Source organism: Ambystoma mexicanum, chromosome 5p, assembly GCF_040938575.1.
Source record: "Ambystoma mexicanum isolate Mex_15411 chromosome 5p, UKY_AmexF1_1, whole genome shotgun sequence".
Classification (NCBI taxonomy): Eukaryota; Metazoa; Chordata; class Amphibia; order Caudata; family Ambystomatidae; genus Ambystoma; species Ambystoma mexicanum.
The window spans coordinates 539,397,979-539,422,685 of NC_090930.1; the positions used below are offsets into that span (position 1 = coordinate 539,397,979).

Below are 24,707 nucleotides of genomic sequence, written 5' to 3' on the forward strand. Positions count from 1 at the left end.
AGAGCACGTGCCCCTCCATGACTGAGGGAGGTGCAGGTACGCATGTTTGCCGCAAACCCAGTAAGTGTCCATTAATGCAGCAGTCCCTTTTTCATGTCTGGAATGAGTGTTTTGTTACAGTTCTTGTTTGTGCCCATATTTATTTTTTCCTCTCCATGGAAGCATAGTTCATATGATATTTCTTTCTGCAGTTTGAATGGTTTTTCAAGGGCCGTGACCCACGTGAGTTTTGTAATGTGTTGGGTCCATATGGAAGCGCACATTCTTCGGATTCATTGCAATTTTTCGTCTGCCAGCCCTCGTAGTGCCTCTGCTTTGCATGGTATCTGCTCGTCTTGCCACTTATTGTCCAAATATAATGTTCCTTTTATTACTAGAAAGGGTTATTTCAGGCATATTACTCTTTTAGGTTTCGAGTAAGACGTCTTTTCATTTTGCAGCATTTCAAAAGAGACGGTGTGTGCTTGAAAAGTATTTTTTATTCTGTATAGTGCAAGATGAAGGAGACACTGCATCTGCAACAGGTGACTCTTGTGGTAACAGCACTTTAGGAGTACCCGAGACATAGGGTATTAGAGAGCACACATAACATCTCCCATTAGTTGTCTGCTTAACCGTTGAGCTCATGTCTGCGTATCATTTATTGGACTGGTGTGGGTGCTGTTGATTCTTCTATTGTATCTAATCCCAGCCCGTAGTATTCATGCTTTATCCTCCTGCTCCCCTTTTCCGTCTCCTATTACCTTTGAGGTGTTCTATGGCTTTATCTTCTGCCTGTTCCCCCCTTTTCCCACTCATTATACAGGGCAATGAATCTCTCAACAATGTTTTCATTCTCTTGCTCCACACTCTTAGGGAATACTGCATATTGTTCAGTTGGGTCAGGTACAAGTACTGCTGTTGGATCAGTATCATCATATAGACAGGGTAATTCAGAGGGGTCGGGGTCGTTCATATATTATACACATTAAACTCAGTCATTATATGGGGTAATGGAGCGTACTGGTACAGTTGTGCTGGCTGTGCTGTTTGCGTGTTGTGTGCTAGTTCTCGGTGTCCCATGTTCCCAGATGAGTTTGAACCTATCCCATATAGGTGTGTCCCCTTTTTTACCAATTTGGTCCCATTTCCCCCCTCATTTAGGTCAATAGATATAAATGTTTTGGCCCAATAAACTACCAAACCAAACAACATTGAAAAGAATATTAATGCACAAAAGAAAAGTCCACACTCGGAACTATACTGTCAGGGTCCGGCTTGACTGAATTCTACAGGAGCTGATGCTGGCCCCACAGACTCTCACCAGGAGTTCACCTCTCAACCCTTAAGCATAAGCTGAGCTGAGAACCCCAAGAAAGGGAAAGGGGAATTTGGAGAAAATAACAACAGAGACACTGCAGCCCTGCAACCTTCTGGTAGGCTCTGGTATCTGTAGTAAACAAATACACTTGATTACTTATATATTAATATAAACTTCTTTTCTAAAATTATCTTAAAATAAACTCTTAACTTCTTTACCTCTTAAACCTCTGTATAAGACTTAGAGGTTAATTATCTGTATGGAATTTCTTGTAAACAATTATCATGCTTAGTGCATATAGTCTCAAGCCATTCAAGTCTCTTTAGAATCCTAAAGTAATGACCCTTGCAAGCACCTTACAGACTTAGATATTCTTTTAAATGCTTTTGTGAAATACAGTCTTTCTTTGAAGAATTGAATTCCTTTTGCATAAAAATTACATTAAATAGAAACTCATAAACTTTCTTGAGTGCTGCTCTCCTCCTGCGTGTGAACCTTTTCTTTTTTACACATACGATATGATATATGATATGGCATTTGTAACGCGCCTATACACAAGTGTTTCAAGTGTTTCAAGGTGCGACGAGGCAGGGAGGGGGGAACAAGGGGAAGACAGACAACGATCCTACTAGGCCACGAACGCATAGTTTCTTTCTTGACACGCGTTTGCGATAAACACACGAAATCACAAGACGTGAAAAATTGTCCTCGCGTATAAAATTCACACGCGCATATTAACAAATACACGCACGCGTGAAAACAAGTTTACGCGCGCTAAAAAAAACAACTTGCGCTAAGAAAAATGGACTCGCGCTCTATCGCTACCGAACACACGTGGTTATATGCAACATCACTCACATAAAAATTGTACATGCGTTCATAACAACTTGCGCTTAGTTAAAAAATAGACTTGCGCTCTATCGCAACCCAACACGTGCTTTCTTACGCAACGTCTCTCACGTTAAAAATGTGCACACGCTCAAAAACCACTTGCGCTATTCATTTGGACACGCGCTCTATCGCTCAGAATACCCGCATGCTCCCATAACAACGTTACTGACGTCACGCGTTAAAACAGTCTTGAAACACTTTTCATGCAGTAAACAACTTTAAAACTTGAGCGCACAGTCTTCAGAAGTGTTTCCTTATAGTAATAAAACTGTAAAACGTCTTTTCGCTCAGTAAACTTTAAAACTCGTTAACTCTTTAAGTTTTCTTATGAAAGATCAAAGTTCCCTGTGAAAATCTTTTAGCTTTTAAAAAGAATGATCCCACCTGATGTCTTCTAGTTCACTCTGGCTCAGCAAACGATTTTCTTACTTCTTTGGTAAATCTTCTGAACTCTGAAAGGCCTTACTTAAGGAGCTTAACTAATGTACAAGCAGCCACTGAATTACTATGGATGAAAGGCAGTTTAGAATCTTGCTCACCTCCCAAGAATCCAACCCATTATCCTATCCACCAATCAGACAAACCAAACATACTATTGTTCCTTAAACCAATCAGATTACGTTTCTTTCTCTCCATCTTGACTTGGGCAACCACAATGTTAATTCTATGTACAAACTCTTCCTGATTACTACTCCAGCCAGCCCTGACATATACTTTCTCAAGTTAAAACCACTATTTCTATTTCTATCTACTGTCATTGACATCGGGGGCCCCCTCTGTTGCATGGTTGCTCCTACAGAATGAGACATAAAGGCGTATTAAGCAAACACATATATGCTTTCTGTTCATTTTACGTAATGTTAATATTAATTTCAATGTCTTTCATCAACGTCATTACATATTCTAGGTCATGGATAAAAAAATAAGGGAGAGCGAGAGAGAGAGAGAAAACGAGCACTTATAATCAATTCCTTTTATTGCAATCCTCTTAATGTTGACATCTGCAACATATATTTATTTTCATTTTTCTCTTTCACAGATCTCATCAGTTGTCTAATTTTCCTTTTATGTTTGTGTCACCTCTTCCGACCTGTCTGTCTCTGCATCTTGTGCTACACTGTCATATGCTTTTTGTACGTCGGACAAATGTATCCAATATCTCAGCCCTTTTACTTTCACAGCTGTGGGTGTGCAGTACACCACTTCATATGGGCCGTGAAATCTTGGTGTTTTCCACCGACGTATGAAACTCCTCACATATACCATCTCCCCTGGCATGAGCTGACCTGTAGGGCTATCAGTGGCTGGCATTGCCATATAATTTGCTGCTTCTTGTGTGAATGGGGGTGCAAGCTGTCTTGCAATCATACGCGCTGCTTTTGTGAGTTTTTTCAAATGCTCATGAAATTCTTCCCCTAGTACTGTTGCACTCCTGTGTGCATCTGATTGTCTTCGTAGTGGGGAGTGTGCTGTATGCATGCGTCTACCTGTCACTATCTCATGGGGGGACAAATGGTGGTCCTTGCTGGGCTGGTTTCTTAGCTCAAATAAGGCCAGGGGCAGAGAATATACCCAGTTCTTTTTCAGTGTGTAACATAGTTTTGAAAGTCTGCTTTTAAGGAGTCCGTTTATTTTCTCAACACTACCATTTGATTGCGGGTGATAAATCGTGCATAATTTGTGAGTTATTCCTAACATTGCTGTTACTTCTTTGAACAGGTCGTTGATGACATGAGTTCCGTTGCCAGATCGTATTACGTCACATATTCCCCAGCGGGGAAATACTTCCCGCACTAGAGACTTGGCTGCGCATTTTGCGTCTGGGTGGGCGCAAGGGCCCGCTTCTACCCACCTTGAAAAGGGGCACACTACCACGTATTGGGATCCTATTGCATCTTTCGCCCACATCAGCGTAATCTATGTGTAACTCTCTGAATGGTCCAATTGGTTTAGGCAGTGTTCCTCGTAGTGTTCTTGGTGTCATCCCTGAATTGTATATTTGGCATGTAGTACTTTCTATCGCCAGCTTGGATATTTGCTCTTGCAATCCTGGTACGAACCAGTTTTCCTGAATTTCTGCTGCTATGTGTTGTTTGGCATTGTGGGCTGGGAAATGAAGCTGTTGGAAAGCTAATTCTAGTAGTTTCTGGGTCATTACTACCTTAACTGTGTTGTTTTGTCACCAGAGGAGATCAGTGGATTACTGGCTACACCCTCTTTTTTCCCATAACTCTTTTTCCTCGGTTGGTGCTTCTTGCTGTAACTCTAATATTTGAGGGACTGGCATGGAGTTGTATCTCTCCTTCTGCTCTTCATCAACATGTTTTTGTAAGATGTACTCGCCTGTTGTTTCCTTAGTTAGATATGACGCCTCTTTGGCGGCAGCGTCCACTGCCGCGTTGCCTAATGATATGACGTCATCCTTGTTTGTATGGGCCTGGCATTTCACCAATGCCACAACCGTTGGCTCTTTTAGAGCTTCTATTAGTTCAGATAATAATTCAGCGTGTTGCACTGGGGATCCATCTGCTCTCCGAAATCCTCTCCTTCCCCATCATGACAATCCTCTGTGTACTGTTGTGGTCATGTATGCAGAATCAGTGTATATCATTACTGCACATCCCTTTGCTGTATGTAATGCTTCAATTAGTGCCACTAATTCGGCTGCCTGTGCTGAAAAATGAGCGGGCAATCTTTTTTGCACTATTACTTCATATTCACCTTCTTCTAATCGTACCACTGCTAACCCCACGTGTTTTTCTCCTGTCTCAGAATTAATTGATGCTAACCCAACTATGAAATATACTTCTCCTTCAGTCAATGCATCCTCACTAGCTGTGGGTGTACCATCATCTTCCCCTCTGTATGTGGCACAATCGTGTGTCTGCATGTCTTCCACAGTGCATGCCTCTGTGAGGAATGTGGCAGGGTTCACTATTTTACACCTCACTATGTGTATGTTTGCACTTGATAGTATTATCTCGTATGCTGTGGCTCTCTGTGTTGTCAATGTACTCTTGGACCTTTCTAGTATTGCAAACAGTGAATGTTCCACGTACAATGTCGCAGAGCATCCCATCACAATTGTTGCACTCTTTTCAATGGCGAACGCTGCAGCTGCGAGAGCTTGTTCACAAGCGAAGTGCCCCTGCATCACTGCGTCTAGTGTACCACTGTAGTACGCCAGAGGCTTGTGACCCAATGATGTTTTTTGTGTCAGTACTGCTGTCATGAGTGTTCCATCACAATGCAAAAATAAATAAAATTTGCGGTCATAGTCTGGGTTTGCTAGAACAGGTGCCATGTATTGGCACTGTTGTGTGTCTCTCTGCTTGTGCCGTGAGGCTCTGCCAGCACCTCTGCGCACAGTTCCTGTGACACTGGGTCTGTTGCTACAGCAATATGGTGGCGAGTGGTCGCTGCCTTTTCTGTCACAGGCCTGTATGGAAGTGCCCTTATTCGGTGGATGGTGCCCGTACGCAATGTTTTGTGGCATGGCTCCCGGTGCAGCCATCTATCCGGCTTAATGACTGTTGTTTACCATACCACTACTCTGCTGATAACGTATGCGCAGGGCTCCATTTATGGTGGTTGCCTTGCCTTCCTAATAGTTACACATCCTGAGTGTGCTCCAGAGTCTTTATTTTATCATTCTGACCTGCAGTGTCTTTTAGAACGTGGAGGCTCAGGGACTCTACGAAGTTAGATTGGGGCTCCGTGACAACTTTCCGTCTCCTTTGATCCAATTGTTTGCGTCACAAACGGCTCATTTATGTGTGGTTGTAGAGTATGGTGGCTGCTGTGGGATGCTGGGTGGTGACTGTCGCCACTGTGTTTATATATCTATAGTCTTTCTTCTGGTACAGTTGGGCTTCCTGAAACATCCTCTACCTCTCGTTGGGGCTAGACAGTCTCCTTCACCCCCCTGCTCCTTACCGCCTGAGTCGCGCTGTAACTCTCAGCTCCGGATCTCTTGCTCCTTTTGTTAGAGCGTCCTGGCCCTGGAGCTTCCACAAGGCGTCGGTCATCACTGATGGCTTTCCAACCACGTCCGTGCCAGGCTGACCTCGCCGGCTGCACAGCCCTTCACTCTCGCAAGTTGTCACCGGCACTATCTCATCTGGTCTTGCTGCGGCGCCCTTATACGGGTCCAATGAGACTTCCCTTGCGCGTCTCCAACCAGGGGACTTGGGGCATCGATGTGGATGTTGCTGCTCTTCAGCAGGGGTGATTCTGCTTCTTTGTGTGGCTGCCTTCCGAGTCCCCTGTCGGAAAGTCCTCTGTTCCAGCACCAAATTGTTAAGTGTCGTTAACATCTCTATTCGCTGCAGTACTGTACTGGGTCAGATTGCGCTCTCCCACAGACGCTGCCCACTCACTCCCTTGCAGGTGCCATTTTCCAGAGTCGAATTTAGTGGGCTACGTTTCTCTGCACCAATCTCACCGACCAGGCGCTTCCGTGGCTCGCTGCTCCTGTATCTTGTTTCCAAAGGATTCCCACGTCTAATGTGTTAGTTATCAGGCGATTTTGCAATGCCAAGGCTTTTCAGTATTCGGATCCTCGGGAGCTCATAGCAGGCACGTCTTGCTTACATGGCGTTTAGCCACGCCCCGTTACTTGACTATGAGGACAAACTGCTCTGATTACATGTCCGATATGCATGGAACTAATGCTTAAAAGTGTATTCATGTAAGTTGTATGAAAACAAATGCCAATAAAAAGAATTTAAAATAAAATAGAGACCCTTGAGTCAAGAATCACCTGGACTTTGAATTCTTCCTCTCCTCGCTCTACTTCCAGAGGTGAAGAGACCTGGTTCCCTCAACATAGTTCATCAAAAAACAAAGGAAACACGGGGTGTATCTTTATTCCCAATGGCAACTGTATTTTCTTAACTATTTTGAACGACCCTGTGAATCTCGGGCTCGGTTAATTCTTACCTTTTTGCCTGATGTATTTGGTACACAACCAAACTAAATCGGCCTGAGCGTATTTTGAACAGGGCATTGTTTTTTATCTGAAAACGTTTGTATTTGGCTTTACTAAACTACAAAGCCAATATGGCCTGGCACAGATTTTCCCACAAGTCCGTTAATCTACTTTCTGTCAGAATCTGGAAGGTTGGACCAAGGGGAGCCTGATAGATTTGGCAGGGATTGAAATGTCTGAGAAATAGGCCAGATGGATTATAGTACATGCCTATGTAAGATGGCCACCGGCAGTTAGTAACAGGAAGTTCCATGCAACCACATCTGGGTAAAGAACCGCAGACAAGGTGAAAGGAGAAACCGTGGTGAAAGCGACACATGGCAATGTCTTTCTGTTATCTCCATCAGTTGGGTCGTTGTTCCCTCATGCTAAGCATTGGCTCTTCCTTGCGGTTCCTGCTTTGTGTGGAGTTGCCTGCGAAGCTCATTCCTTGATTCCCTTGTGTGTGTCTTCTCTGTGTATCCGTCAATCCGTCCTTTCCCCCTTGGTGCCTCTGCACTTCATCCCTGGGTTGCTTCGATTCTTGTACCTTTTACCCCCCCCTCATCATCATTTGGCTTGGTCTGTGCTGCACTTCCCTCTTCCCTGTGCATACCCTTCTTCCCTGTCTTGGTTCTGCACTCTTGTGCTGAGCACTTAACTTGCACAGCTTTTCACGCTTCCTCTCATCTGGAACATTTTGTGTTACTCCTATGATCCTGCTGCGCTCGGCATTGGGTCTTGTGTGGTGGTGATTCTTCCTGGAGTGAATGATGTGTGTATGAGTGTGGAAGGTTTTTCCTTTTCCCAATGCATTACAAGGCATCCAGGGGATTTGCAGGTGGTCGCCAGACGTTCTGGGTGGCTGTTCGCTCTTTCTGGGGTTATTAGTTGTTTTTAGGGACTAAACTGGAGGGAGCACTTGATGTGACACCTGCCTTTATTACCAAATTGCCATTTGACATTTGGGCTGAGCTTGAGACTGGTTTTGGGGAGGGGTTGCAGTGGATCGATCATCTCAGTCCCTCCTCCCACCGGCTCCTACTACATGATAGATTGTCAAGCCTCTTAGCAATTGGGCAGGCAACACAATGTAAAACATCAAGACCAGAAAAACAAGAAAGCCCTCTAAACGAAAGGAGGGTCTGGAGGTAACCGGACTACGGGAGATGCAGGACAGTGGGACAAAGGGGGAGGCAGGGTTTCTTGGTAGCACTATCCTAAAAATCAAAAAAACTTAGCTAACCATGACAAATGTGCAGTGGACCTCCGAACTACCTCGCCCAGTGTGAAGTACACTGTTTGACCAAACTCCATTTTTTTTTCACCAAGGTTATGAATCTGGGTTACCCCTCTCATTTTGAATAAGGATTCTGGGTTACAGAATTATGATGAATTTTTGGAGCGGTTTCAAAAAATGTTTGAGCAAAGGTTACAGACTCTTGCTTACAGAGTATACTTGTTCTGCTCTGCAGATATCAAGCTGCATTTTTAAAGGTCTTATCTCATGCCAGAGCAAAATAGGGCATCCTTCATCTCTGGCATATATGCACCTGTGTACCGAACGATTTTTTAAACCAATTTCAGATTTTGTGTATTGCAACAAACTTATCATCTTCCCACCATAAACTCCTGGCTGGACATCCGACTTGCGAAATCTTACTTTATCTTGCCCTGAACCGGTTTCCATGGTGTTGAGTGTTAGGCGAATTATGCCTGCCCCTGGATCAACAAACAAACTTCACGTTCATTATTTCTCACTGTGCAATTGGGTTTAGTTTTGCTGTGCTTCAGAATACCAGTCAAAATCATCTTCCGTGTTTTGTGGTGTACCATCTGAAATTCTGTTTCACCAATTCTAATAAAACACACAGCTTGTGCGTGTCTGTGTTTGAGGGGTGCATGGTATATAATTGCAGCCATGTGTCCCAGGAACTCTTTCTTGTAGATACACACTGTGCGCTGTCCAGGCCGCACTCTGGGAACAAAGAGAATATGAACGGGGTGAGTGGGAAGCACTTTATGCTATACAAGTCTGCAGATAGACATGTGTATGCATTGATCTGGAGAGAGAGCATTGTTTATGTGTATGCATTGATCTAGCGAGACAGCACACTGTGTATGCATTGATCTGGTAAGAGAGCATGCTCTGTGAATGCATTGATCTGGCGAGAGAGCACACTCGCGCTATGTGTATTCATTGATCTGCCAATTGAGGGTAACATCCCTACAGGACACCGTAATCAGCAACTTCCAGCCTAAAGTAACATGGCTTGGAACATGAAAATAATGACATGGAACGTGAGGGGCCTTGGTACCTACTTCCGAAGGAACAGAATTAAGCCATACTTGCACAGGAAAAAGGTTGGGATAGCGCTCTTACAAGAAACGCACTGCACAGCGACATCTATGGGCAAACTTCAGGAACATTGGGGGGACAGGGATTTGGTACTGCTTACTCGAAATATGCTAGAGGGGTATACACATGGATTCACCCCCAACTCCCTTTCCGACTATCCAAATTTGTTAGCGATCCAGAGGGCAGGTATGTGATTGTATGGGGACATATCAAACAGCAAGAGTTATGCATAGTGAACACTTACCTACCTAACAACAGCATCCCGGCCTACTTGGCCTCGATGTACGACATAACTGCTCTACACAGAGACCGCCTTTTCATTTGAGGTGGCGATTTCAATTGCGTGCGAGATCCCATGCTAGATAGGTCGCTACGGCCACCTACCACCACTATGGCTGCCACGACAGCACTAAACACGCTGATAGACAGACTAGACTTGGCTGATATATGGAGGGAACTTCACCCCCACACACGAAACTACTCGTACTTCTCATCCCCACATGGCCTCCATACGAGGCTAGATTACATTTTTATCGGCAGAGAACACCTATCTCAGATGGAGGGAGCAGAATACTTGGGAAGGACGATCTCGGACCACTCCCCCTTAATAGTAAATTGGAATCGTACTGGCCCCATGCCCCCCATCCCTATGTGGCGCATGCCAACAATGGCCCTGAAGGACCAAGCATTCAGAGATGAACTGCAGGATACGATAGACGACTACATAGAATTAAACAAGGGAAGCGTAGACTATGTAAGCACGGTATGGGAGGCCCTAAAGGTGGTGACCAGGGGGGAGGTCCTGGCAAAAGCAGGTGGCATCAGAAGATCGCTACGCGAAGAATTAGATCGGGGCGAGGCAGAGATTCAGAGGCTTAGTACGGACCCCATAGACCCACAACGACACGAAGACAGACTTCGAGCACTCTGCGAGGAATGCTCGAACGCTTGGAGCAGGCTCGCTAAGTTTGATTTCGCTACGAGAACGAACAGGGCGCACACAGAAGCAGATAGACCTAGTAGGCTCCTGGCTTGGCTCGGCAGGAAGGAACATCCCAGACACACCATTACCCTGATCCAAGACAAGCAGGGCAATACACACCAGACCCAACAGGAAATAAATGATACCTTTAAGAATTATTACAAACACCTATACTCCCACGAAATAGAAATATCTGGGGACCACATAGCGGGTACCTTAGAAGAGATAGGGCTACATAGGCTCTCTCCAGCAGAGGCCGAAGAACTAGAGGCAGATATTACAACAGAAGACATTGCCGAAGCGATTAAAACACAAGCTACGGCCAAGGCTCCCGGGAGCGATGGGTTGCCCTCGGAATTTTACAAAACTTATAGTTCCTCTCTGATACCACTCTTACATGAGGTCTTCCCGTAAATATTTGAACAAGGTATCTTACCTGACAGCATGAGGGAAACCCTAGTGATCCCAGTTCTTAAGCCAAACAAGCCGGCGGAGTACTGCGATTCATATCGCCCGCTAGCTATGCTCAAGCATGATGTTAAACTACTAACCACAATCCTAGCTCAGAGACTGTCCAGACAGATAGGGGATATCGTACACTCAGATCAGTGTGGGTTTGTTCCAGGCCGGAACACGACCATGAACTTACGCAGACTTCAACACGTCATTACACAAACAGCTGCGAGCACTGAATCTTACGCCCTGTTATCGCTAGATGCCATCAAGGCGTTTGATTCCATATACTGGGAGTGGCTATTAGCGGTCCTAAAGGAATTCGGGTTTGGCCCACGTTTTATCAGGTGGATCCAAATTCTCTACACTGAACCAAGAGCACGGGTAAAGACTGGGAGACACGTGTCAGAAGTTTCGGGGACATGCAGAGGCACCCACCAAGGCTGCCCGCTATCCCCCATGCTTTATATATTGGGATTAGAACCTATAGCTATCTATTTTCGGAAACAATTTTTTGATGCCGGAATAAGGCTAGGGGCGATAGATCACATAATCTCACTTTACGCGGATGATGTGCTTTTGTACGTCAGAGACCCGCATCTCAATGTCCCAACTATGCTGGATGTTCTCGACAATTTTTCCAAAGTCTCAGGCATACAATTCAACAAGGCAAAGTCCTGCCTATTCCCACTAGCAGGCCTTAGGGACAGATGCTCGGAGGAGCTCCCAACACTAGGGATACAGTGGCAGACCACCAAGTTCCGCTATTTGGGTATCCAGATCATGCACACTCCCCAACTGATGCACGAGCATAACACAAATGCAGCAATACCTGCGCTGCGCAGATCAATGTCCTTCTGGGCAAAACTCCCACTGTCGGCAATGGGGAGAATTTCGATAACCAAAATGATAGTCCTCCCTAGGCTCTTGTATAGGTTCCAAAATGTGCAGTATTACATCAAGAACTCGTTCTTCCGCCTATTAGGGTCAATAACTCGAGATTTTATCTGGGGGCGGGGCAGGCATAGAATAGCAAACTCCACGCTAGTCTTACAATACGCTCAGGGCGGAATCCAACTCCCGCATTTCGAAAAATATTAGTTAGCAGCCCAACTCAGTTTTGTGTCCAAATGGCTAGCTGACGAGAACACATCCGAGACTCCCCTGCTACAGTCCCTGATCTCTCCACTGCAACTTAAAGAACTTATTTGGGCGCCACAACACCTAACTGAGTGACGCACCCTTTATAGCCACCCTGGGAAAACAAATTTGGCAAAGAACGAAATCACTAAGAAACCTAACACACCTGTACTCCCCAGAAATACCAATGATTTGGGACCTGTGTAGATCAGACTCAGACTTGTTGCACCTCAGGGCCTGGGAGAAGAAGGGGGTTTACATGTGGGGAGATCTATACGAAGAAGGCTCCTTTAAAGAGTTCAGCACACCACAGAACATGGACGGGATACCCACTAGTCAATACTTGTGGTATCGAAAGATACGCGAAATAGTAAGACACAAATGGGATACCTGGCCAGAAGAACCCGAATCTGATCCTCTCACAACTCTATTATATAACCTAGGCAAGGGACAGAAACTGGTCTCCCAAATATACGGCACCTCAATGTTAACCCCAACCCAAAGGGAGAGACCCTGAAAAGCAAATGGGAAACGGACACTGGCCGAGAACTCTCGGAGGCAGAATGGACCAGGGCACTAGCATTTCCTAAGGCTGTGTCGAGAAACCACAGATTCCGCTTTATACAACTAAACATCCTGCATCGGACATATCTCACTCCACACAGGCTTGCGACATTTAACAAAAATGCGAGCTCCGACTGCCCATGGTGTAGGGCGGACGGGGCTGATCTCATACATATGTTTTGGGAGTGCAACACAGTACAATCCCTGTGGGCAAAAGTCAAGCTGACATTCGAGAAGGCAGGAACCTCCAGTTACAGATGGACTCCCGAAGAATGCCTCCTAAGAACTTACCCCAGACTGGCCAAACTTAAGCATCAGGTGAAATTAATGGACCTATTGTGCCTTTTGGCCAAAAGACATATCACCATGTCCTGGAGAAAGTCAGCGGGGCCCAGATATGGCGCCTGGCGCAGCAAACTTATTAGATGGATTGATGCAGAAACTAGGGCGTGGGAGGATAGCGTTGCCAGATCCACTGATGAGTCCAGTTCCACCCTAGAAGCATGGAGGGAGATAGTTAGAACTATAACATACTCCTCAGATGATAAACCCCTATGAGCAAGCACTATCTGGACCATGCTGAACCGCAGAAACTTAGAAACCCACGAGGGAGGCCCCCAAATACCTAAGGAAATTGCTGCATTCAAGAATCCCCCCCCTTCCCTACAACACCCCCTACTGAAGTCTTGGTAAATGCACGATGAAGACTGGATATGGAGACAGTTTGTTAATGTTATCAGTTTACTGTTTACTGTTTGGAACGTTCTCTCTTTTTATATCTCTTGCTTCCTCTCTTTCCCCCTCTCCCTCCCCCCTCCCCTTTTTTTTCTTTCTCTTCTTTCCCTTACTTCCTCACCCTTCGCTCTTCCCCTTTCTTTTCACTCCCCCCTCACCTTTGTTCATTATCATATTATTCCAAAGAGTTTGCATTATGTGGCACGATTGACCTTCCATGTGTCACTGTTTTATGATAAATGCCAATAACTTGAAAATAAATTCATTGATCTGCCAACAGTACACTCTATGTGCATCTATTGATCTTGCAATGAGTCCACACTCTGTGTGCATGCATTCATCTGGCGAAAGAGCACACTCTATGTGTATGCATTGATCTGCCGAGAGAGCATGCTCTGTGTGTATGTATTGACCTGGCGAGAGACCACACTCTGTGTATTCATTGACCTGGCGAGAGAGCACGCTCTGTGTATGCATTGATCTGCCGAGAGAGCATGCTCTGTGTATGCATTGATCTGCCGAGAGAGCATGCTCTGTGTGTATGTATTGACCTGGCGAGAGACCACACTCTGTGTATTCATTGACCTGGCGAGAGAGCACGCTCTGTGTATGCATTGATCTGCCGAGAGAGCATGCTCTGTGTATGCATTGATCTGCCGAGAGAGCATGCTCTGTATGTATTGACCTGGCAAGAGAGCACGCTCTGTGTATTCATTGACCTAGTGAGAGAGCATGCTCTGTGTGTATGTATTGACCTGGCGAGAGACCACACTCTGTGTATGCATTGATCTGCCAACAGTACACTCTATGTGCATCTATTGATCTTGCAATGAGTCCACACTCTATGCGCATGCATTAATCTGGCAAGAGAGCACGCTCTATGTGCATGCATTTATCTGGCGAGAGACCACGCTCTGTGTATGCATTGATCTGCTGAGAGAGCATGCTCTGTGTGTATGTATTGACCTGGCGAGAGGCCACGCTCTGTGTATTCATTGACCTGGCGAGAGAGCAAGCTCTGTGTATGCATTGATCTGCCGAGAGAGCATGCTCTGTGTATGTATTGACCTGGCGAGAGGCAACGCTCTGTGTATTCATTGACCTAGTGAGAGAGCATGCTCTGTGTGTATGTATTGACCTGGCGAGAGGCCACGCTCTGTGTATTCATTGACCTGGCGAGAGAGCAAGCTCTGTGTATGCATTGATCTGCCGAGAGAGCATGCTCTGTGTATGTATTGACCTGGCGAGAGACCACGCTCTGTGTATTCATTGACCTAGTGAGAGAGCATGCTCTGTGTTTGTATTGACCTGGTGAGAGAGCACGCTCTGTGTATGCATTGACCTGGTGAGAGAGCATACTCTGTGTATGCATTGACCTGGCGAGAGAGCACACTCTGTGTATGCATTGATCTGCGGAGAGAGCACTCTTTGTGTATGCTTTGACCTGGCGAGAGAACACGCTCTGTGTATGCATTGACCTGGCGAGAGAGCACACTCTGTGTATACTTTGATCTGGCAAGGGAGCGCACGCTGTGTTTACATTGACCTAGCGAGAGAGCACGCTCTGTGTATGCATTGATCTGCCGAGAGAGCACGCTCTGTGTATGCATTGACCTGGCGAGAGAGCACACTCGCTCTGTGTATGCATTGATCTGTCAACAGTACACTATATGTGCATCTATTGATCTTGCAATGAGTCCACACTCTATGTGCATGCATTAATCTGGCGAGAGAGCATGCTCTATGTGCATGCATTTATCTGGCGAGAGACCACGCTCTGCGTATGCATTGATCTGCTGAGAGAGCATGCTCTGTGTGTATGTATTAACCTGGCGAGAGACCACGCTCTATGTGTATGCATTGATCTGCCGAGAGAGCATGCTCTGTGTGTATGTATTGACCTGGCGAGAGGCCACGCTCCGTGTATTCATTGACCTGGCGAGAGAGCAAGCTCTGTGTATGCATTGATCTGCCGAGAGAGCATGCTCTGTGTATTCATTGACCTAGTGAGAGAGCACGCTCTGTGTATGCATTGACCTGGTGAGAGAGCATACTCTGTGTATGCATTGACCTGGCGAGAGAGCACACTCTGTGTATGCATTGATCTGCCAAGAGAGCACTCTTTGTGTATGCTTTGACCTGGCGAGAGAACACGCTCTGTGTATGCATTGACCTGGCGAGAGAGCACACTCAGTGTATACTTTGATCTGGCAAGGGAGCGCACGCTGTGTTTACATTGACCTAGCGAGAGAGCACGCTCTGTGTATGCTTTGACCTGGCGAGAGAGCACGCACTGTGTATGCACTGACCTGGCGAGAGAGCACGCTCTGTATATGCATTGCTCTGCAGAGAGAGCACGCTCTGTGTGTATGTCCTGGCGAGAGAGCACATTATCTCCAGCCAGACCTATAATGGAACCGGTTGGTTGAAAACAATAATATCATTAGGTGGGTCGAGTGCCTGTTTCCAAGATCTTTTTGTACCGATAACCTGCAGTTTCCAGCCTTTGATCCCAGCAGAAGAGGATTCAACCTTGCATCCTTCCATTGAGTTAGGTGACAGGGACACCAACAGTTTATGCAGCAAGGGAGTGTTCAGTCTGTGGGGTGAACTCTACTCTATGAAAGGCCAGTATGTATTAGGATGTGTGTGATCCTTTCTCTGTTGTCTAGAAAAATGTATGTTAGTTTCAAAAATTAGTGGCAAGATTCATCCTTTCCTGCATGTTCAAACTAGTTGTCCTGAGCACAAGTCTTCATTGTAAGGTAGTAATGTATCCTGACTCGATGAGCACAACTCACTGAGTGTGCCAGTCACTGCATGTGTGAGCGTGAATGTTCGCATGACTGAATGGGCATTACTCTGTGCATGTGGGGTGAAGGGAAAGTGACGAAGGGGGAGTGAGTTTGAGGGACTGTGATTGGGTTAAGGTGTTAGAGCTTAATATATTGACTGTGTCTCTGGGGAATGCTCACATTGTGGGATCCAAACTGAGGGAAAACCACCTCTAACAAAGGGCATTCTGCCACACTATTCAAGTGCGTTACTACATATCCCTAAAGTATTTTTGGAACTGGCAGCTGCACACGGTTTGATACAGACTTGCATGATACAGTGCCTTGCCGTACTGATCCTAGCCTATCGTGTTGTTTCCCATCTAGGTCTGAGCAACGGGGAGCCTGTGGACTGGATGGACTCGACTGGAGAAGAAGTCAGCCTCTGGCAGAAGATGAGGCAGTTTCCTGAATCCTGGGCCGAGGGCACTTTGCCCCTACGCGCCACCATGGTGAAACAATGAGAACCCAAAACATACCACAACCGCACTGGACCGGCACCCATCTGACGGGGGAAGGGGCCAAGGGAACACATAAATACGATTTAAAAAGATGTATGCACAAATATAAATTAATATTTACTTTAAAGCATGTACAAACAAAGGGTTGTGATCTATATCTCTTGTTCCAATGTGTGATATTCACAATGGGATGCACTACTGGTGGAAATATAAAGCTGCCTTGGGCGTAATTAAACTCTCATGTCTTCTCACTAGTGGCATAGTCCACCAACTGATCTGCACTTCCCCAGTTTGGGTGATGGCCTTTAATTGATGTGGCCATACATTCTTATTACAAGAGGGTTGTTAACCCCCCCCCGCACCCCGTTTGTGTGTAGAGGACTATCCTTTTCATATTCTGCACCAGCCTCTACTAAACCAATGAAGGCCGGACTTGCTGACTTGGTGACATGATGCTCCCAATGGTAGTTTGTAGACAGCCAACTTCCGGTCTCTTTCCTCTTGCCCCCGGATTGTTAGCACTCTGACCTGCCATCTCATCTGCTCCCTGGATATATGCACTGACAGCCCAGCACTTGTTCAAAGCAATTCTATATACCTTTGGTATTTCAATGGGCCAACTTCTGTGCATTTGGCCAGAGAAAGTGTTTATTAACGTCTATGCAGGTCATAAGGCCATCCCCTAAACCAACCGGTTTGTTTATTCTTTTCTTTTACTGATTACCATCCCGTTTTCTCTATTTAAATACGCAAGCAGAGGGCATAAACCTCAAGAAGGAACTAAATATAACCAGCAAGAAGAACATCCTAACGAGTAACTCATCTGAAGTGTGTGCTGGTTTTTCTGAATTGTAACACATTGTTTTGTTTTGTATTTGTATATGTTAAGAGCTCAATTAAATCACAGTTACTGTTTGCAGATTATTTTGTGTGTGCAGCAATCACTCTCTGAAACCTCAAAGCGTTTTCGTGCGTAAGCAGGTGTGGGGGGCAGCACGTGAATGGGCCAAATGAAGCACAGCTGGCAAGCGGCTCCACGTCATGCAGGATGTTTAGAGCTATTCTGGGCTTTTCAGTCCCATCATTTGGCCTTCAGCCACTGTTCGTTTGTTATGTTTGTCAAAAGTATGAGCTTGAGTGTCCCAGCATGAAAAATGATATTACTTAAAAATGTAACTTCTATTATGGCAAAGTCAAATAATAACCCCTTCATAACTTCCACCGATCACTGCTGCAGGACAGAACCTAATGATTAGATCAGCCCCACCTCCACTGCCAAAACTCATTGCTACTCTACTTCTCCAGCTGTGCATTCTCCTTTGCAACCCTAGACAAGCTTCAGACTTTTGTAACTCTTTCTCTATACCCCTCCCCCTCTTGATGCAACATCAACCCTCTTCAATTTCCTCCTCTTGGTCTTCCAGTCTTTCCAGGAGCTCCCTCCTACCCCATCTCCCCCACACACACACAATGATTCCCGATGCCACCCTTCACCCTTTGATTCCTCACCGTCCCCCAACCACCCTGTGCTGCCTCTCCCTTCCACACCTCCACCCTTCTTGCCCTGTTCTACTGGAACTTACTCCCCCTGACATCAGGAACATCAGCACACTTCCAGCATTCAAAAGCAGCACCGTCTTGCCCTTTTAAGTCATGCACTGACCCATCTCGCTGTCACACCCGCCTCTGCCATCTAACTCTACACAATTGTATATAATTCTGAATGCTACAAAACGCTTGTGAGGTAATGTACACGCTGTAAAATATCCATAAGCTTAGTATGGGTTCTCCCCTATTTTCATGTCCTCAGTTCTTACTCGTAGACTTGTCTCATGCAAATTCCACCACTATTGTAAAGCATCCAGAAAAATGATTCTTGTGTGAACTGTTGTTCCTTTTGGGCTGTGTTTCTGTTCAAAGAACTTTGTGACCTAAGACATACAAATATGTCAATGCAGGACTTGCGGAGGAGGTTGACGTGGTGGCACGGAACAGGTAGGACAGCATTAAACTAGAGCAGCATAACTTTGGCTTTAGCTAGACATTAGAGCAAGCACCAGAATTCCTATGTAAACTAAAGGGTTCTATTTTTCAGGGAGTTTATTATGTACTTTTGACGACTTAGCCAAGGGCAGTCATTGTTTGTGAACCTGGTGCGTCTTAATAGTTATCTGTTGATAGATGCAACACACCTCAAACTGTTGCATACCCTTGCTGAAATGTTCATAAATAAGTGAGCACCACAAACAAATGTATAATTGTTAATTTGCGGGAAAACACTGCTCCACCTGTCATGCATGCTCCTGGCTGTCCAATCTCTTGCCCCTTTTGAGCACAGGTTTGTAGCGTCAGCAAATGTAGTCTGGGACTGGCAGAGCAGGATGCGGTAGTGGGAAGGAAAGTGACGTGGGAAGAGTGGAAAGGGCAGTCCAGTTTGGAGATGCACTGAATAAAACTGCCTCATGTCAGCGCTCCATCTCCGCCTCTGTTTGTGCTGCGCAGCTGGTCAAGGGGCGGGCCCCCACATGCACTGGAGGGCCCGGTGAGGAAGGCCATGACATTGGCAAGGAAGGGAACGTCCACGTTTTGACAACGATCACAGTCTGGAGGGACTGCAGCGCTCACGGCCGGTGAATTAGTACGCCACGGGCGACGGCGGGGAGCCGGCGAGCCCCAAGTGATGTGGGGCGCACCGTAGGTAGCGCACACGAGGGAGTGAAGGTAGGGCCCAGAGCCGCGGCAATGAGTGTTGGTTAGCGGGGAAGACGTCTGGATGGCCTAAAAGGGAACCACGTGAGCGGTACTCATGCCTGGTACCAGGCAACCGCCATCTTGTAGGCCCCATGCCCCCACGTGTCAAAGCGGATACCCTCATTCAAGAGAACTATCCACAAGCACGAAGTTAATCATGGGTGTCCGTCCTTCTACAGCAGCACCACCAGGGAAGAGGCCACAGATAGTAGGAGGGACAGGAAAGCAGCAATCCACAAGGCAAGTTCAGCACCATCATCATGTCGGACCAGGTCTTACCAGCTATGGTCCCAGTCACCTCACTGACACAGACTCCACACAGTGTCGGAGTCCCTGGCGGTACAGCTGCCAGGAATATTCAATGTGTCGGACACCAGCAACATGGGACCGAGATGGGCCAGGTGTGTCTGAGATTTTGACTTGTATGTGGGGGCTATAGATCCTGTAGAAGATTCCTGTCAAAAATGCCTATTAAAGCTCGTGGCAGGCCCTGCCACCAGTGACATTATAGGTGAGTTTGCAGCCAACTCTATAGAACGCATTCAAAGCCTAAAGACTGCACTAGCCACCTACTTCACACCACATACCAACGTGCATTATGAGAAGCACATATTCCATACCACGAAACAAATAAACGGAGAAACCATGGATGCCTTTGTGATGCCTTTGTGATGAAGCTGCGTGTTAAAATGAAACACTGTGACTTTAACAACTAATCAAATACCGAAGCACTGAGAGCTCTTATCTCAGATCATTGCAAACTGCGAATCACAGAACTGTAGAACAAAACTACTAAAAAAATCCAGAACGTTGGAAGAAATACTCATGCTAGAGAGAGCGGAACTGGCTGTGGCCTCACAAGTGGAGTCATTTAAAAACCCAAAAGGATCACCAGCACATCCTGAAGTCATACAAAAGCTGATGGGGACATCAAGATCTCAAGGTGAGCTGTTTTTCTACAGATGCGGCTATGAATTTCCCCACAATGGCACATGCCTGGCAATTGGTCAGTGATGTTTCACATATGGAGAAGAAAGCCATTTTAAGTTGATGTGCCAGATGGCCCGTGGGTCTGGACGAAATGAGGGCGGCACAGCCAACAGGCCGAGGATAAGGACTGCCACCATTGCAGCTGAAGCCTCCCACATTGCAGCCCAAGTGCATAGCAGAGTGAGGGAAGGGGAGAAGCTTGATCACGGCTCAGGGGATGAGAAGCAGCGGGAAGACGGGAAGGATGACAAGCTGGAGAGGGAAAGAAGACGATATTATGTTTATTTTGTTTATATAGCGCTTTACGCCAAAGCGCTGTACATTATAACAACAAGAATACAATAACAGTAGAAGCAAATACACAATATGAGTCAAACCATCAATACAGCAACTAGAACTATTTGCCAGCAGAGATAAATGAGGGAAAAAGGGATGGAGAGGGGAATGGAGTGGGGAACAGGAAGTGAGAAAAGGTGAAGGCGAGAGAGGGGGGGAGATGGGACATAAGAGGAGACAAGGTAGGGGTAGAGAGGCAACATGAGGAGGATAAAAGACGGGTGGAGGGAGGGAGGAAAGGGCAGGGGAGGATCAGAGTATCAGGGAGGGGAATGAAGAAGAAGAGATTTTAAGGAGACACAAAAGGAGGAATAGGTGGGGATGGAACGGATAGAGAGGGGAAGGGAGTTCCAGTGGAGGGGAGCAAGGAGCTGTGAAAGGAGCGAAAACGAGAGGAGGCACATGGGGATGGGGGAACAAGGAGAAGGAAGTGATCTGCAGATCTGAGGGAACGGGAGGGAGTGTAGAATGAGATGAGAGAGGAGAGATAAGGGGGAGCAAGTTCATGGAGAGATTTAAAGACGAGACAGAGGAAGTGGAATTTGAGTTGGGAATGAAAGGAAAGCCAGCCAAGCTGTGAGAGTGAGGAGGAGATGGAGTAATGAGAGAGAGTAGACAGAGGTTGCGAATCGTTGCGAGTTGTAGAGGGATTTTAGGGGGGCAAAATGAGAAGCAGGAAGTCTGAACAGGAGAGAGGAACAATAGAAAAGACTAGAGAAGAGAAGGGAGGATATTAAAGGTTTAGTGGTGTGGAAGGTTAGTGAGGAATGTACTTTGCGGATATTGAAAAGGTGGTAGCGACATGCGCGGGAAGCGCGAGAGATATGGTGGGTGAAGGAAAGGGAGGAGTCAAAGTGAAGGCCACGATTACGAGCATGGGCGGAGAGAGGAAGATTAGTGGGAGGAAAGTGAATAGAAGGAGGGGGAGAAGGAGGAGGAATAGTGTTGGAGGGAAAGAATAAGACTTCAGTCTTGTCTGTATTGAGAGAGAGAAAGTGGGATGACATCCAATTTTTAATGGCAGTAAGAAGAGAAGCGAGCTTATGATGGAGGTCAGGAGTGAAGGAAGAGAATGAGAGGAAGCAAGAAAAAAAAAAAGAAAGCTGGGTGTCATCAGCGTAGAAGTGATGAGAAATACCGAAAGAGGAGATGGGGGCGAGAACCGAGGTGTAAAGGGAGAAAAGAAAAGGACCAAGGGCAGAGCCTTGGGGTACACCATAGTCCAGTGGGAGCGTAGAAGAGGTACGACTGCCCCAGGATACGGTAAAAGAAAGGTGGGAGAGGTAAGAAGAGAGCCAGTTGAGGACGGAGCCTTTGAAACCTAAAGAGGAAAGAGTGTTGAGCAGTAAGGGGTGATCAACGGTGTCAAAGGTTGTAAAGAGATCAAGGAGGATAAGGACAGAGGATTGCTTAGAGTAGCGAGTAGTGCAGAGGGAGTTGAGGACCTTGGTAAGGGCAGTCTCAGGGGAGTGTTTAGGGCGAAAGCCAGATTGAAAGTGGGGAAGGAGAGAATAGTTGGTGACGAACGCAGAGAGCTGGGAGTAGACTATGCGTTCAAGTAATTTAGAGAGGAATGGAAGAAGAGAGATTGGACGGAAGTTGGACACAAGAAGAGGATTAGCAGAAGGTTTCTTCAGAATAGGGATGATGGCAGCATGCTTGAAGGCAGAGGGGAAGGTAGCAGAGGAGAGGCAGATATTGAAGAAGGAGGTTGGGTAAGGAATGAGGAGAGGGTAGATCTTGGGAATAAGGAGGGTAGGGAGTGGATCAGAAGATGCAGCAGTGGGATGAGATTTGGACAGGAGAATGGAAATGTCAGACGGAGTGATAGGAGAGAAGTCAGTCATACAGGTAGAGGGAGACTGGGGGAAAAGGGGAGAATCGTTACACAAAGAGGAGGAAGTGATGTTTTGGCAAAGAGAGGGTATCTTGGAGGGGGAGAAGTCAGAAAAGTCAGAAGGGGATAGGGGAGATGAGGTTGAGGGGTCCTGAGTAGGAGGGGAGAGGAGGCAAGAGAGGGTTTGAAAGATACGACGAGGATGAGAGGCTTGAGAGTGTAGAAGGTTAGAGTAGTAAAAGTGTTTAGCAGAGTTGAGGCTGGAGTTATATAGAGAGTGGTAAGAGAAGCAGGTAGTCTGGTTAGATAGAGAGGGGAATTTGAGCCAGCGACGCTCAAGGCAGCGTAGGAGACGACGCATAGATAGGAGGTGGGAGGACAGCCATGGTTGAGAAGGTTTACGAGTAGGGCGCAAGGAAGAGAGGATACAGTTGATCCAGGCTGGAAGAGATTGAAGAAGACAGAGAGGATAGGGCTTCATCTGCCGAGAGGGAAGAGAAGTCAGGGAGAGGGGGAAGAGAGGAGGAGCAAATGTCATGAAAGAGAGAAGGGCTAAAGTTGCGGAGATCTCTTCGAATGAAGGAAGAGGAGGGCGGCGACGGAGAGGTCTGAGGCTGAGTAAGGGAAAAGGAGAGTAGGGCATGGTCAGAGAGATAGTTGGGTAGAGTAGAGACGGAGGAGGAGGACTAGGTAGAGTTGAAGATAAGATCAAGAGTGGAGCCAGAAGAATGAGTAGGAGGAGAAGGGAGTGGAGATAGGAGGTAGGAGTCAAGGATGGAGAAGAGAGGGGAAGGATGAGGAGGAGAGGGGAGGTGAAGATTGAAATCACCAAGAACTGTGAGGAGAAGGAGAGGGGGAGATGAGAGAGAGGAGGTGGTCATGGTCTTCATAAAAGGAGGAAAGGGGGCCAGGAGGTCTATATATAATTAGACAAGAGATAGGATGAGGGGAAGAGAAGGATTTGTAGAGGTATTCAAAGGAAGGGAAGGTTGGGAGAGGTACAGAGGGGGTAGAGGAAAGGTATTTGGGGTGGAAGAGGTGTCCAGTGCCTCCACCACGACCAGAGGGACGTGAGAGAAGGAAGAGGTGGATGTAGTGAGAGAAGCAGGAACAGTAGAGTTGTGAAGGGGATACAGGTTTCAGTTATGCAGAGGAAGTGAAAGTTAAGTCGGAAAATCATGTCCAAGACAGCTGTGGTCTTATTGCAGATGGATCTAGCATTCCAGAGAGCAATGTTGATAAACCTGGAGGGTTGGGTAATAGGGGGGGTAGATAAGGTTGGGACGAAGGCAATAGGAAGGAAGTGGATGAGGTGGGCGGGGAAGGGGGTTGAGAGAGGGAGTGGACATGATAATAAGGGGAAGGGAAAGAAGAATGAGGAGTAGAGGGAGGCTAAGAGAGGGGGAAGAGGGAGAGGAGTGGGGGGACGAGGAGAGTGAGGATTGGCGATGTGCATGACAGAGATGCTTGAGTGAGTGGGTTAGGAGCGTCCAGTAGATAGGCAGGTCCTATTAGTGGCAAAACCAGTGGTTATGGAGGGGGCAGGCAGTCCAGGGACAAGGGAGTCAGGTGAAGGGGGGAATGGTCAGTAATTATGAAGGGACCGAAAGGCGGTGGAGGTCGGTAGACAGGTTGGTACCGTATTCTGGCAACCAGAGAAGGAGGTAGCGGCCCTGAAGGTGGCAGGTAGTCCGTAGGATTATGTCCGCAGGATTAGGCAGCTAGTGCTGGTAGGTTCCGAATTCTGGCAACCAGTGAAGGAGGCAGTGGCACTGAAGGTGGCAGGTAGTCGGTAGGATTATGTCCGCAGGATTAGGCAGCCAGTGCAGGAGGCAACAGCAATTGTAGACAGAGCACTAAGTAGGTGGCGAGTGGTGGTAGCAGAGGCAACCAGTGAGGGAGGCAGCGGCACTGAGGAGGTAGGTAGTCCATAGGATAGTGTCTGCAGGATTAGGCGGCCAGTGCAGGAGGCAGCGACAATTGCAGGCAGAGCACAAGATAGATGTCAAGTGGTGGTGACAAAGGCAGCCGGTGTAGGAGGCAGCAGTACTGAAGGTGGCAGATAGTGTCACAGTGTCCGCAGGAGTAAGGCAGCCAGCGCACAA

The 24,707-nt window shown here is 46.8% G+C and overlaps 1 protein-coding gene across 4 annotated transcripts in view; it reads left to right on the forward strand.

Moving 5' to 3' along the window:
- SYTL4 (synaptotagmin like 4) overlaps positions 1 to 17,612 on the forward strand; it is a 1,339,985-nt gene extending 1,322,373 nt beyond the window's left edge. For 3 of the 4 annotated variants that reach the window (XM_069612955.1, XM_069612953.1, XM_069612952.1), the window contains one exon: positions 16,555 to 17,612. In XM_069612955.1, coding sequence (XP_069469056.1) covers positions 16,555 to 16,691 — 137 coding nt within the window. In that variant the 3' untranslated portion in view covers positions 16,692 to 17,612. The remainder of the gene's footprint in view (positions 1 to 16,554) is intronic. The other variant, XM_069612954.1, reaches the window with a different exon arrangement.
- The last annotated feature ends 7,095 nt before the right edge of the window (positions 17,613 to 24,707 follow it).